Source organism: Salvelinus fontinalis, chromosome 42 (assembly GCF_029448725.1).
Source record: "Salvelinus fontinalis isolate EN_2023a chromosome 42, ASM2944872v1, whole genome shotgun sequence".
Lineage (NCBI taxonomy): Eukaryota > Metazoa > Chordata > Actinopteri > Salmoniformes > Salmonidae > Salvelinus > Salvelinus fontinalis.
In genome coordinates, this window is record NC_074706.1 from 23,971,495 (window position 1) to 23,985,553 (window position 14,059).

At 42.3% G+C, this 14,059-nt stretch overlaps 1 protein-coding gene across 1 annotated transcript; it reads right to left on the bottom strand.

Annotated features, from left to right (window-relative positions):
* Nucleotides 1-7,778: 7,778 nt before the first annotated feature.
* On the bottom strand, nucleotides 7,779-13,649 carry LOC129841222 (gastrula zinc finger protein XlCGF48.2-like). Its single transcript, XM_055909383.1, has 3 exons — nucleotides 13,153-13,649; nucleotides 12,672-12,808; nucleotides 7,779-12,466 (listed from the first exon to the last, which is right to left on the bottom strand). Exons 1-3 carry the CDS (start codon nucleotides 13,427-13,429, stop codon nucleotides 11,321-11,323), a joined length of 1,560 nt encoding a protein of 519 aa, XP_055765358.1. The 5' UTR covers nucleotides 13,430-13,649; the 3' UTR covers nucleotides 7,779-11,320.
* Nucleotides 13,650-14,059: the final 410 nt, after the last annotated feature.

Genomic DNA, 14,059 nt, shown 5'->3' on the forward strand with positions numbered 1-14,059 from the left:
CTCCAGGACACCTACACCACCCGATGTCACAGGAAGGCCATAAAGATCATCAAGGACAACAACCACCCAAGCCACTGCCTGTTCACCCCGCTATCATCCAGAAGGCGAGGTCAGTACAGGTGCATCAAAGCAGGGACCGAGAGACTGAAAAACAGCTTCTATCTCAAGGCCATCAGACTGTTAAACAGCCACCACTAACATTTAGCGGCCGCTGCCAACATACTGACTCAACTCCAGCCACTTTAAAAATGGGAATTGATGGAAATTATGTAAAAATTTACCACTAGCCACTTTAAACAATGCCACTTAATATAATGTTTACATACCCTACATTACCCATCTCATATGTATATACTGTACTCTATATCATCTACTGCATCTTGCCATCTTTATGTAATACATGTACCACTAGCCACTTTAAACTATGCCACTTTATGTTTGCATACCCTACAGTACTCATCTCATATGTATATACCGTACTCTATACCATCTACTGCATCTTGCCTATGCCGTTCTGTACCACCACTCATTCATATATCTTTATGTACATATTCTTTATCCCTTTACACTTGTGTGTGTATAAGGTAGTAGTTGTGGAATTGTTAGGTTAGATTACTTGTTGGTTATTACTGCATTGTCGGAACTAGAAGCACAAGCATTTCGCTACACTCGCATTAACATCTGCTAACCATGTGTATGTGACTAATAAAATTTGATTTGATTTGATTTGATTTGATTTGGATGTTGTTGGGATTGTGTGTTGTGTTATAGGCTAGGTACCTCTCGTGGTGAACACCCATCCTGACCCTGTCTGTATCGGTGCGGTAGCCATGAGGTAGCTGAGGATAGCTAGACCCAGGTCCAAGCCCAGGCTTTCTATGAACTGAGACACTAGGCACTTCCTGAAAGACTACCACCAGAGGGTCTCCCACCACTCTCTGTGAAGTCTGAAGCCCAGGGTGACCTGCTCTGTTCATCATGGATACTGTGGTGTTTGTATCATAGGAACAGGAGGGTCTATCTCTATCAGGCCCTGCTTCATCCTTGCACTGAGACTGTGAAATGAAGGGTCTGGGCTGCAGACTGGATCCCTGACTGGAGCCTCTGTCTCCGATGACCACCAGGACTGAGGTTGTTCAGTACACCTGTCCATTGTTCTGTGTGGTGGTGATGGAGTCTTTATCCCTCATGGTTTGTATTTTTATTTATTATGGATCCCCATTAGCTGGAGTCCAGCAAAATTAAGGCGGTTTATACAATTTTAAAAACATTACAATACATTTACAGACAACACACTGTGTACCCTCAGGCCCATACACCACAACTACCACATATCTATAGTACAAAATCCATGTGTACGTGTTCGTACGTTATCATGTGTGTGTATGCATGTGTCTATGCCTATGTTTGTTGCTTCACAGTCCCCGCTGTTCCAAGAGGTGATTTTTTTTTTTTTATCTGTTTTTTAAATCTAATTTTACTGCTTGCATCATTTATTTGATGTGGAATAGAGTTCCATGTAGTCATGGCTCTATGTTGTACTGTGCTCCTTCCAAAGTCTGTTCTGGACATGGGGATTGTGAAGAGACCTTTTGTGGCATATGCATGGATGTCCGAGCTGTGCGCCAGTAGTTCAAACAGACAGCGCGGTGCATTCAACATGTCAATACCTCTCATAAATGCAAGTAGTGATGAACTCTATCTTTCCTCCACTTTGAGCCAGGAGAGATTGACATCCATATTACTAATATTAGCTCTCTGTGTACATCCAAGGGCCAGCTGTGCTGCCCTGTTCTGAACCAATTGCAATTTTCCTAAGTCCTTTTTTGTGGCACGACTGAACAGCAGTCCAGGTGCTACAACTATGGCCTGTAGGATCTTCCTTGTTGATAGTGCTGTTAAGAAGGTAGAGCAGCGCTTTATTATGGACATACTTCTCCCCATCTTAGCTACTGTTGTATCAATATGTTTGACCATGACAGTTTACAATCCAGGGTAACTCCAAGCAGTTTAGTCACCTCAACTTGCTCAATTTCCACATGATTTAGTTGAGGTTTAGGGTTAAGTAAATGATTTGTCCCAAATACAATGCTTTTAGTTTTAGAAATATTTAGGACTAGCTTATTCCTTGCCACCCACTCTGAAACTAACTGCAACTCTTTATTAAGTGTTGCAGTAATATCAGTCGCTGTATGAGCTGACGTGTATAGTGTTGAGTCATCCGCATACATAGACACTCTGGCTTTCCTCAAAGCCAGTGGCAATTCATTAGTAAAGATTGAAAAAGGTAATGGGCCTAGACAGCTGCCTTGGGGAATTCCTGATTCTACCTGAAATATGTTGAAGAGGCTTCCATTTAAGAGCACCCTCTGTGTTCCGTTAGACAAGTAACTCTTTATTCACAATATAGCAGGGGGTGTAAAACCATAACACAAGTTTTTCCAGCAGCAGACTATGATCGATAATGTCAAAAGCCGAAGTGAAGTCTAACAAAACAGCCCCCACAATATTTGTATCATCAATTTCTCTCGCCAATCATCAGTCATTTGTGTAAGTGCCGTGCTTGTTGAGTGTTCTTCCCTATATGTGTGCTGAAAGTCTGTTGTAAATTTGTTTACTAGAAAATAGCATTGTATCTGGTCAAACACCATTTTTCCCTAAAATTTACTACGGGTTGGCAACAGGCTGATTGGTTGGCTATTTGAGCCAGTAAAGGGGGCTTTACTATTCTTAGAATGAGGGAATGACTTTAGCTTCCCTCCAAGCCTGGGGGCACACACATTCTAGTAGGCTTAAATTTAAAATATGGCAAATAGGAGTGGCAATATCGTCCGCTATTATCCTCAGTAATTTTCCATCCAAGTTGTCAGACCCCGGTGGCTTGTCATTGTTGATAGACAACAATAAAAAAATGTACCTCTTCCACACTAACTTTACGGAATTTTTAATTACGGTGCTTATCTTTCATAATTTGGTAAGATATACTTGGATGTGTAGTGTCAGCATTTATTGCTGGCATATCATGCCTAAGTTTGCTAATCTTGCCAATGAAAAAAATCATTAAAGTAGTTGGCAATATCAGTTGGTTTTGTGATGAATGATTCAGTGAATGATGGAGTTGACTTTGCCTTTTTTCCCAAAAATGTAATTTAAGGTGCTCCAAAGGTTTTACCTATCATTCTTTATTTAATTTATCTTTGTTTCATAGTGTAGTTACTCCTTTTATTCAGTTTAGTCACATGATTTGTCAATTTGCAATAAGTTTGCCAATCAGTTATGGAGCCAGACTTGTTTGCCATTCCTTTTGCCTCCTCCCTCTCAACCATACCATTTTTCAATTCCTCATCAATCCACGGGGATTTAAGTTTGTTGTCATTTTCTTAATAGGTACATGCATATAAACAACTGGAATAAGCAATTCCATAAACGTGTCAAGTGCAGTGTCTGTTTGCTCCTCATTACACACCACGGACCAACAGATATTCTTTACATCAGTAACATAGGAATCACTACAAAACTTCTTGTATGACCTTATACATTATATTAGGCCCAGCCTTTGGAACTTTGGTTTTCCTAGATATGGCTACTATATTGTGATCACTACATCCGATGGATCTGGATACTGCTTTCAAGCAAATTTCTGCAGCATTTGTAAAGATGTGATCAATACATGTTGATGATTTAATTCCTGTGCTGTTTGTAACTACACCGGTAAGTTGACTGATAACCTGAACCAGGTTGCAGGCACTGGTTATCATATGTGTTGATTCAAGAATTAAGTATAATGTTTTGGTTCAACTGATATACAGAACTCAGTCACTGCAATGACACAAAAATAACCAAGTCAGTCAGGACAGAATACATTTTGTATTTAATTTCAACAATGTACTTTTACTGCACAAAACTTTTCTCACTATGGTAACACTTTACATTTTCTGTAAATCTGGTACCCTCACTTTGATAAAATTTATTTTTGAATACTTTGGAGAAGGTTTAACATGACATACATCTTCAGTACTTCATATCAAGTAAACATGAATTAAGGCACTATCATTTCCTCATTATAAAACACCAGCATCAAACAACAGGACAAGGTTGTCACTTTTCATCAGTGAAACATTTTTACAGACACCATCCATCACCATATCATCTACTCTGCCTCATCATACTCATTCTTTCTTCAGTTCACCTCATCCAGTTCCCTATAGAGTACCACAGTATGAGTCATAATACCCATATAACCTAGCGATCAAACAAGTACATTTTTCCAGTTGTTTTTCCACCATTCATTTTCCCCATAGGGGATTTAAGAACCACTACAAATAAGGGCTGTGTTTCGTGTAGGCTTACCCTGACGTGACGTTTTGATAACTGTAAATCTCTCTAGGAGAAGGTGATTTTTATCAATATATTTGCCTGTATTTAACCCCCCAAAATAAAATGCTAATTTACTGCTAATGTGGCTATCATAAAGAACTACAAATGCCATGATGATCTGGACAAGACTGCTGAATTGAGGCAAAGGTAAGAATCTCTGGATTAACTATCTAATGTTAGCTAAATTTAGTCATGAATAAATTGGCTATATTTCTTTAAATGTACAATTCTGTGCACTGTCTTCTGCAAGTTTTAAAGGGACACAAACCAACTAGCAAAGGTGTCAGCTAGAGATGGCTTTGCAGGGATTTGTAGTCTTGCATGATGTCTACTTTGACGCTAATTAGCATTTTAGAATCTGAGAGTAAATAGAGCTGAATATATTGATAAAATTCACCTTGTCCGAGAGAGATTTACATGGTTATCAAAACGTCACCCCACGGTAAGCCTACACTGTCACGGGCATCAAAAGGAGCAGACCAAGGCGCAGCGTGGTATGTGTACATTCTTCTTTATTAAAAGAATGAACACTGAACAAAACAACAAAACGTGAAGCTATACAAATGAGTGCTGACAGGCAACTACACATAGACAAGAACCCACGAACACAAAAGGGAAAATGGCGACCTAAATATGATCCCCAATCAGAGACAACGATAAACAGCTGCCTCTGATTGGGAACCATATCAGGTCACCATAAACCTACACATCACCTAGACCTACATACCCTAGACTTACAAAAACCCTAGACAATACAAAAACTAGCATACCCACCCTCGTCACACCCTGACCTAACCAAAATATAAAGTAAACATAGATATCTAAGGTCAGAGCGTGACATACACGAAACACAGGCCTTATTTTAAGTGTTTCTAAAATCCTCTATGGGAAAAATGAATGGTGGGAAAATGATTGCAACCATTTCCCTGTTTGACCACTAGGTTTTATGGATATTATGACACCTCCACTGTGGGGCTCTATATATCCAAAACCAACAGAATGAACTACAAACACACTAGTACTGCATTAAATGTCACTATACATGGGCCATGTGCATTTTCTTCTGGTGTATCCTGAGGTAGCTCCTCTCTCAGAACCTTTTTCTGCAGTGCATACATACGAACGGCCTCTCTCCAGTGTGGACCTTCAGGTGTATATTTAGCTGGTGGGATAACCTATCCTCACACTGGGGACAGCTTTAGGATTTCTCCCCTATGTGGACCATTTGGTACCTCTTCAGTTGGCCAGCCTGGGCGAAGCACAAGTGACACTGGGTAAAGATGAAGGGTATCTCCCATGTGTGGATCCTCTGGTGGATCTCCACCTTCAGGGGGCAGCTGAAGGCTTCCCCACAGAATAAACACGGGAAGCGCTTCTCTTTACCACCGAATCTGCTGATAGCGTTACAACTATTGACATTTGTCAATGGTCTTGTGTAGCCATTAAGAGTTGAGACACTGGCATTGTCTGAGGTCTGGTTTAACATTAGGAGACTGTGAGGAGGACAACGACCAGGGAGTGTCTGTGTTGTCGCAGGGTCCATGTTTCAGTTGATAGATCCTATAGAAGGCAGGCTGAAGGCAGCACCTGTTAGGGGGTTAACCTGAGGCGCCATCAGTCTCTCTGATTCACAACTATAGGAGCAGAACGAAGCATCGCTAGCCGAGTCTGTGTCTGTTCTCTCCAGCCGCATACGGACATATCCCCGTCCCCGCAGACCAAATCTTCGCCTTGCCCTGGTAAACAGCCAGTCTGTTGTCATGGAAAGTTCGGTTGTTGTTTTGTGGTTAACAGTGTTGTTCCCCAGCCCAGAATTGAGGATGCTGTCCCATCCACTGACCTCTACTATTTAGCCTCTGATCCTGGCCTGCTCAGTAATGTTGTCCCCTGGGATCTTGGCTAAACCTGTCTTGGAATCCAAGATGGCCACCCAGTGTCCTCTGTTAGCCTCCAGCCAAACTCCTGCAGGAAGAGATTCCAAAATAGACTTTATAAGCATGGCAGAGAAAAGTCTACATATGGAGTTTTATGGAAAAAAATAGCCAGCTGCATCACTATTCCCATTGAAGTATATCTATTATGTTCTGTGTATGTATGTCTCCCTTACCTTGCTCCTCCATCTTTAGTCCACTCAGCAGATCAATGCTCTCTGGTCCGTTGTCTGTTGTCTCCTCTTTGACTAGCAGCAGATCAGGCTTCCCATCCTCCAAGTCTACTGACTGTAAGAGGTACAGAGTGAGAGGATGTTGGATCAAGAAATATGATATGAGCACCCTGCTATGGAGAATCTTCTCATTGGGCAAGGAAAAAAAAGTTAAGGGTGTAGATCAGAAAACCAGTCAGTATCTGGTGTGACCACCATTTGCCTCATGCAGTTTATACATCTCCTTCGCATAGAGTCAATCAGACTGTTTACTGTGGCCTGTGGAAGGTTGTTCCACTCCTCTTCAAATACTGTGCGAAGTTGCTGGATATTGGCGGGAACTGGAACACGCTATCATACACATCAATCCAGAGCATCCCAAACATGCTCAATGGGTGACGTGTCTGGTGCGTATGCAGGCCATGGAAGAACTGGGACATTTTCAGCTTCCAGGAATTGTGTACAGATCCTTGCGACATGGGGCAGTGCATTATCATGCTGAAACATGAGATGATGGTGGCTGACAAATGGCACGACAATGGAGCTTGTCTCAGGAGCTTGACTCAAGAGCTTGTCAAAGTATCTCTGTGCATTCAAATTGCCATCGATAAAATGCAATTGTGTTTGTAACTTATGACTGGCAATACCATAACCACCATGGTGCACTCTGTTCACAACGTTGACATCAGCAAACCGTTCGCCAACACGACGCCATACACGTGGTCTGCGGTTGTGAACCGTTTGGATGAACTGCCAAATTCTCTAAAAACGACATTGGAGACGGCTTATGGTAGAGAAATTAACATTTACTTCACTGGCAACAGCGCTGGAGGACATTCCTGCAGTCAGCATGCCAATTGCACGCTCCCTCAACTTGAGACATCTGTGACATTGTGTTGTGCGACAACCACACATTTTAGTGTCCTTTTGTCCCAGCACAAGGTGCACCTGTGTAATGATTATGCTGTTTAATCAGCTTCTTGATATGCCACACCTGTCAGTTGGATGGATTATCTTGGCAAATGTGAAATGGTCAATAACAGGGATGTAAAGAAATGTGTGCACAATATTTTAGAGAAATAAGCTTTTTGTGCATATGTTACATTTCTGGGGTCTTTTATTTCAGCTCATGAAACCAACACTTTACATGTTGTGTTAATATTTTTGTTCAATATGTATTGGTTATAACTGTCATGCTTATGCAGAATAGCATGAGATCAGATGTGATGTACACTAAAGAATCTCAATGAGAAAAGTATTTGAATTAAGTCCCATTTTGTGTTTATTAAACATAAACAAGTTTTAAACAAACCATATGAAAACCACACACACATATGTCTTTACTACAAATCTGCATGATAAACTGCATAAATGTTATCAATAAAAGGTGTCCTGGGGGAAAAAAACAAGTAGTTGAATGGAAGTAATAAAAAAGGCATTTGTGATCATTATAGCCTACACAGTACAAACACAATATGTAACAGACTTTTTAGGCGTACAGTGCATATAGAAAGTCTACATCACCTTTAACTTTTTTTCACATTTTGCTGCCTCAAAATTAAATATGAAAAGGGATTAAATGACAATTTCCTGCAGATCTACACAACCATCTCCACATTTTCAAGTAAAAGAAAGTTATAGAACATTATAGAACAAGTCTACACCCGCATCAGTTAATACTTAGTGGGAGCACATTTTGGCTGCCATTACAGCTGTGAATAATTTGGAATAAGATTCTACCGACTTCGCACAACACTATACCCATTGTTGTCAAAATTGGGAATCATTGGACAGCCATATTCAAACCTTGTCTCAGATTTTTTTAAAGCTGATTTAAGTCACTATACTGAGACTAGATCACTCAGGAACTCTCAACACCTCTGTGTAATTGTCCCACAGAAAAATAAAACCCTATCCCAGGGTTTTCAGAAGACTGAGGTGAGTTTCTTTTTTCGTTTCATATTTATTTTGATCATAAATTCCCTAGTCCCTGCCGGTGACATAACCATAACATGATGCTGCCATCACAATACTTGAAAATACAAAGAGATCAACAACATTGCACTTACATTACATTTTTGGCCTGAATTTAAAAAAAAGAAAAGAGGGTTGTCTCAAATCCAATACAACAGAATGAAGCCCTCTCTATTTAAGTATTGTGGTGGCAGCATCATGTTATGGGTATGCTTGTCATCGGTAGGGACTGAGGAGTTTGTCAGGATCAGTGGTGTAAAGTACTTAAGTAAAAATACTTTAAAGTACTACTTAAGTAGTTTTTTTGGGTATCTGTACTTTACTATTTATATTTGACAACTTTTACTACATTCGTAAAGAAAATAATGTACTTTTTACTCCATACATTTTCCCTAACACCCAAAAGTAACATTTTGACAGGAAAATGGTCCAATTCACACACTTATCAAGAGAACATCCCTGGTCATCCCTACTGCCTCTGATCTGGCACTCATTAAACACAAATGCTTTGTTTGTAGTAAGCCCCTGGCTCCCTGTAAATAAATAAAAAACAAGAATGTGTGAATTAGAAATTAACACTTTTACTCAAGTAGTATTTTACTGGGTGACTCAATTTTACTTTTTACTTATCTTTACTTTTATTCAAGTATGACTTGTACCTTTTCCACCACCGGTCAGGATCAAAACAAATATCAAAGGAGCTACAGTGCCTTTGGAAAGTATTCAGACTCCTTGACTTTACACATTGTTACGTCACAGCCTTATTCTAAAATGGATTACATAAAAAAGAAAATCCTCAACACTCCATAATGATGAAGCGAAAACCTTTTTTTTTAAATTTTGCAAATGTATTACATTTTTAAAAACAAAATACCTTATTTACATAAGTATTCAGACCCTTTGCTATGAGACTCGAAATTGAGCTCAGGTGCATCCTGTTTCCATTGATCATCCTTGAGATGTTTCTACAACTTGATTGGAGTCGACTTGTGGTAAATTCAATTGATTGGGCATGATTTGGAAAGGCACACGCCTGTCTATATAAGGTCCCACAGTTGACAGTGCATGGCAGAGCAAAAACCAAGCCATGAGGTCGAAGGAATTGGCCGTAGAGCTCCGAGACAGGATTGTGTCGAGGCACATATCTGGGGAAGGGTACCAAAAAAATGTCTGCAGCATTGAAGGTCCCCAAGAACACAGTGGCCTTCATCATTCTTAAATGGAAGACGTTTGGAACCACCAAGACTCTTCCTAGAGCTGGCCGCCCGGCCAAACTGAACAATCTGGGGAGAAGGGCCTTCATCAGGGAGGTGACCAAGAACCTGATGGTCACTCTGACAGAGTTCCTCTGTGGAGATGGGATAACCTTCCACAAGGACAACCATCTCTGCAGAACTCCACCAATCAGGCCTTTTATGGTAGAGTGGCCAGAAGGAAGCTACTCCTTAGTAAAAGGCACATGACAGCCCACTTGGAGTTTCCAAAAAGCATCTAATGGACTCTCACACCATGAGAAACAAGATTTTCTGGTCTGATGAAACCAAGATTGTCTTTGTCCTGAATGCCAAGCGTCACATCTGGAGGAAACCTTGCACCATTTTTCAGCAGCAGGAACTGGGAGACTAGTCAGGATCGGGGGAAAGATGAAAAGAGCAAAGTACAGAGATGCTGAAAACCTGCTCCAGAGCGCTCAGGACTTCAGACGCGGGCGAAGGTTCACCTTCCAAAAGTACAACGACCCTAAGCACACAGCCAAGACAACGCAGGAGTTGCTTCGTGACAAGTCTGAATGTCTTTTTTTTATTTTATTTTTTTATCCCCTTTTCTCCCCAATATTCGTAGTATCCAATCGCTAGTAATTACTATCTTGTCTCATCGCTACAACTCCCGTACGGGCTCGGGAGAGACGAAGGTCGAAAGCCACGCGTCCTCCGAAGCACAACCCTACCAAGCCGCACTGCTTCTTAACACAGCGCGCCTCCAGCCCGGAAGCCAGCCGCACCAATGTGTCGGAGGAAACACCGTGCACCTGGCCCCCTTGGTTAGCGCGCCCTGCGCCCGGCACGCCACAGGAGTCGCTGGAGCGCGATGAGACTATCCCTAACGGCCAAACCCTCCCTAACCCGGACGACGCTAGCCCAATTGCGCGTCGCCCCACGGACCTCCCGGTCGCGGCCGGCTGCGGAAGAGCCTGGGCGCGAACCCAGAGACTCTGGTGGCGCAGCTAGCACTGCGATGCAGTGCCCTAGACCACTGCGCCACCCGGGAGGCCCCAAGTCTGAATGTCATTGAGTGGTCCAGCCAGTGCCCGGACTTGAACCCGATCGAACATCTCTGGAGACCTGAACATAGCTGTGCAGCGACGCTCCCCATCCAACCTGACAGAGCTTGAGCGGATCTGCAGAGAAGAATCTGAGAAACTCCCCAAATACAGGTGTGCCGAGTTTGTGGTGTCATACCCAAGACGACTTGAGGCTGTAATTTCTGCCAAAGGTGTTCAAAAAAGTACTGAGTAAAAAGGTCTGAATACTTACGTAAATTAGATATTTCAGTTTCTTTTTAATACAAATACAAACATTTATAAACCTGGTTTTGCTTTGTCATTATGGGGTATTGTGTGTAGATTGAGGGAAAACAATAAGGCTGTAACGTAACAAAGAATAAGGCTGTAACGTAACAAAATGTGGAGAATGTCAAGGGGTCTGAATACCTTCCAAATGCACTGTAGTCACTGTATATACACTATGCCTTATATCACACAATATCTGGATATAATATTCTACCCAGGAATATCCAAATGCATCTGTGGATATTTTCTGATGACAACTAAAACGAATCTTTGTCTTTTGATATAAAAGTGTTTGTTAGAGTGGAGTGTTTTTTCTGCTGGTGTAACCTGAGGTAGCTCTTCTCTGAGAACCTCTTTCCACAGTGCGCACAGGCGAAGGGCCTCTCTCCCGTGTGGACTCTCTGGTGCCTCTTCAGGTCACCAGCCTGGGCGAAGCGCATGTGGCACTGGGTACAGCTGAAGGGTTTCTCCCCTGTGTGGACCCTCTGGTGCCTCTTCAGGGTGCATGCCTGGGCGAAGCGCATGTGACACTGGGTACAACTGAAGGGTTTCACCCCTGTGTGGACCCTCTGGTGGATGTCCACCTTCTGGGGGCAGCTGAAGCCTTTGTTACAGAACATGCAAAGGAACCGTTTCTCTTTACCATTGCCCGATATGGCTCCCTCTCCACGCGCCTTGGCCATTTGTTCCCTGTGTGAATCGGAGTGCCCCATCGACATGGATAATGGATCGTGTGTAAACGTGTGTAAAGGGGAGTGGGTCATGACATTTAGATTTGTCTCCAAGCTTTCCCTGTAGTCTAAGAAGTCAATGGTGTTGCCTTGTGAGTGTCCTTCTCCTAAGTGAGTTTCGTATGCATTCCATGTCAGAGGAGCGTCGCCCTCCACTTTCACAGTCACCTCATCTATGACCAGGCTCTCCCCTTTCTTATCTAGGCACCCTTCAGAGTATCCACTACTACTGTACTGGTTCCAGTCCACTTTCATAGGATTAGTCTGTGCATCTAATACCACAGGCATGTCACCAGGTATCATCTCTGTAGTGTATGAACAGGATGGATCATTGACAGTCTGTAAAGTGTCACCTGAGTCCCGATGGGACAGAACAGTCCTCGGGCTTGTGTTGCCATAAAGTAAATACTCTGAGCTTGGAGCAGGAGGACAGCCCAGTCGGTTCAGCCCTGTTAAGGTCTTGGTGTCTGTCTCTGACTTGAGGATGGCATTCAGCGTTCCACTGACCATGATGCTGCATCGGGTCCTTGATTGATCTTGGGCGGTGGTGGGGTTCTCCGTGGCAACAGGGGGCTCTCCAGCCGCTCCAGTCAGGATGTTTCTACTGTGCCGTGGGTCCACCTCTCCTTCAGACTCTTCCTGCTTGACCCCAGGACCTGCAGCCTCTGCAGACTGACAAAAGAAGAGAGGAGGTTATTACCGGTACATGGGTTGAATTGGATAACAATGTCATGGGGAAGTCTCAGTCCCTTATGGCAGATAAATAAGGATGTACATGTAAGCAAGTGAATAACTGAGAGGAGCCTTTCTGAAATAAACTGTCCACATTTGATTTACAAAGTAACTGTACTTTTTTATGTAACACTATTATACTAACCTCTATAACATGATGGGTTGCGTTTCCTATTCCCTCATCAACAGTGATTGGTTGGTCATCTCTCCATGTATTTTGTCCCGCTGGCTTCACAAAGTTTCTGTGGCCTCCAGTGTGATGTCCTTCACCTGAGAGAGTGACTGGGGGAAAAGAGGTGGTTAGGTATATTGTATACTATTGACACTGTCTAGAATTGGCAAGGATGTAAGGTAACACTTCTCAACCTCTTAATATACTATTTATATATCGATGTATTGTGTTCCATGAATCACATTGTTTTCATTTAGTAAATAACCGGAAATGCAGTAAATCAATAATCTGGTTAGAATATGATATCGTGTCTATGTGCAAGATAGCCAATTAATCAGGTGAATTATATCCAAAAACTGACCAAGACCCAACACATATGAAGAGGGGAACGGGGCGACAGGCACTGAGCTCTATATAAAAGGAGACACCCCGCGCAACCTCCGCCAAAATGTACCTTTTGCCTTTCCTCTGTATCGGTCGAGGATCTTGACACTGGGACTGGCGAGGACGCGCTCTCGCATGGTCCTGTCTGCTCTGTCCCGTGACACCTTAATTTCCAGTTGCTGTAGTTTCCTCCGCAATGCCTTGTTTTCTTTCTGGCTTTGAGTTATTTCCAAACGAAACACTGCATAATCGTCATCTACGAGTTTACAGATCTCTGCCACGGCTGCATTCGCTAGCACCTCCATGATGGATGCCATTTGAGTGTGAAAAGCCATACAGTTAGCCATTTTTAGCTAACGTTAGCAGCTAGCTAGCGTTAACGTTACCTAGTTCACATCTACCTAATTCACATCCAAGTCCTGTCTCCAATGAAATTGAAAGAATACCTGGAGTAAGTGTGATGCTGTGCGGTTAAATTAATCTTATTTTGAGTTCTAACAACAATTAAAAAAACTAACATGGAAATTGCTCTTGGTGACTGTACACTTTCGTATTACTACGGTTTCTTCGCTTATGGTGTTATGGCGGTCCACAAACAACCGTTAGAGGTGCATGCCGCCACCTACTGTACTGGAGTGTGTAGTCATCACAGTTTACAAACTATAATAATACATAAACAAACATTAAGAAAAAACGAAACCTTCCTACCTTATCCTGTACTACTAAGAAAATAAAAAAGAGCCATACATGATCTTTGAGTCTTGGTCCACCCACCTTTAGACGGTGTATAAATGTCAGCCTTTGGACTCGCTGCCACACATATATCATAATGCCTCTAATATTACATTTGGCCAGTGGAGGCTGGTGTGGGGAGCTATAGGAGGACGGGCTCATTGTAATGGCTGGAATGTAATGAATTGAGGGTATCAAACATATGGAAACCACATGTTTTAATCCGTTCCATTTATTCCACTCCA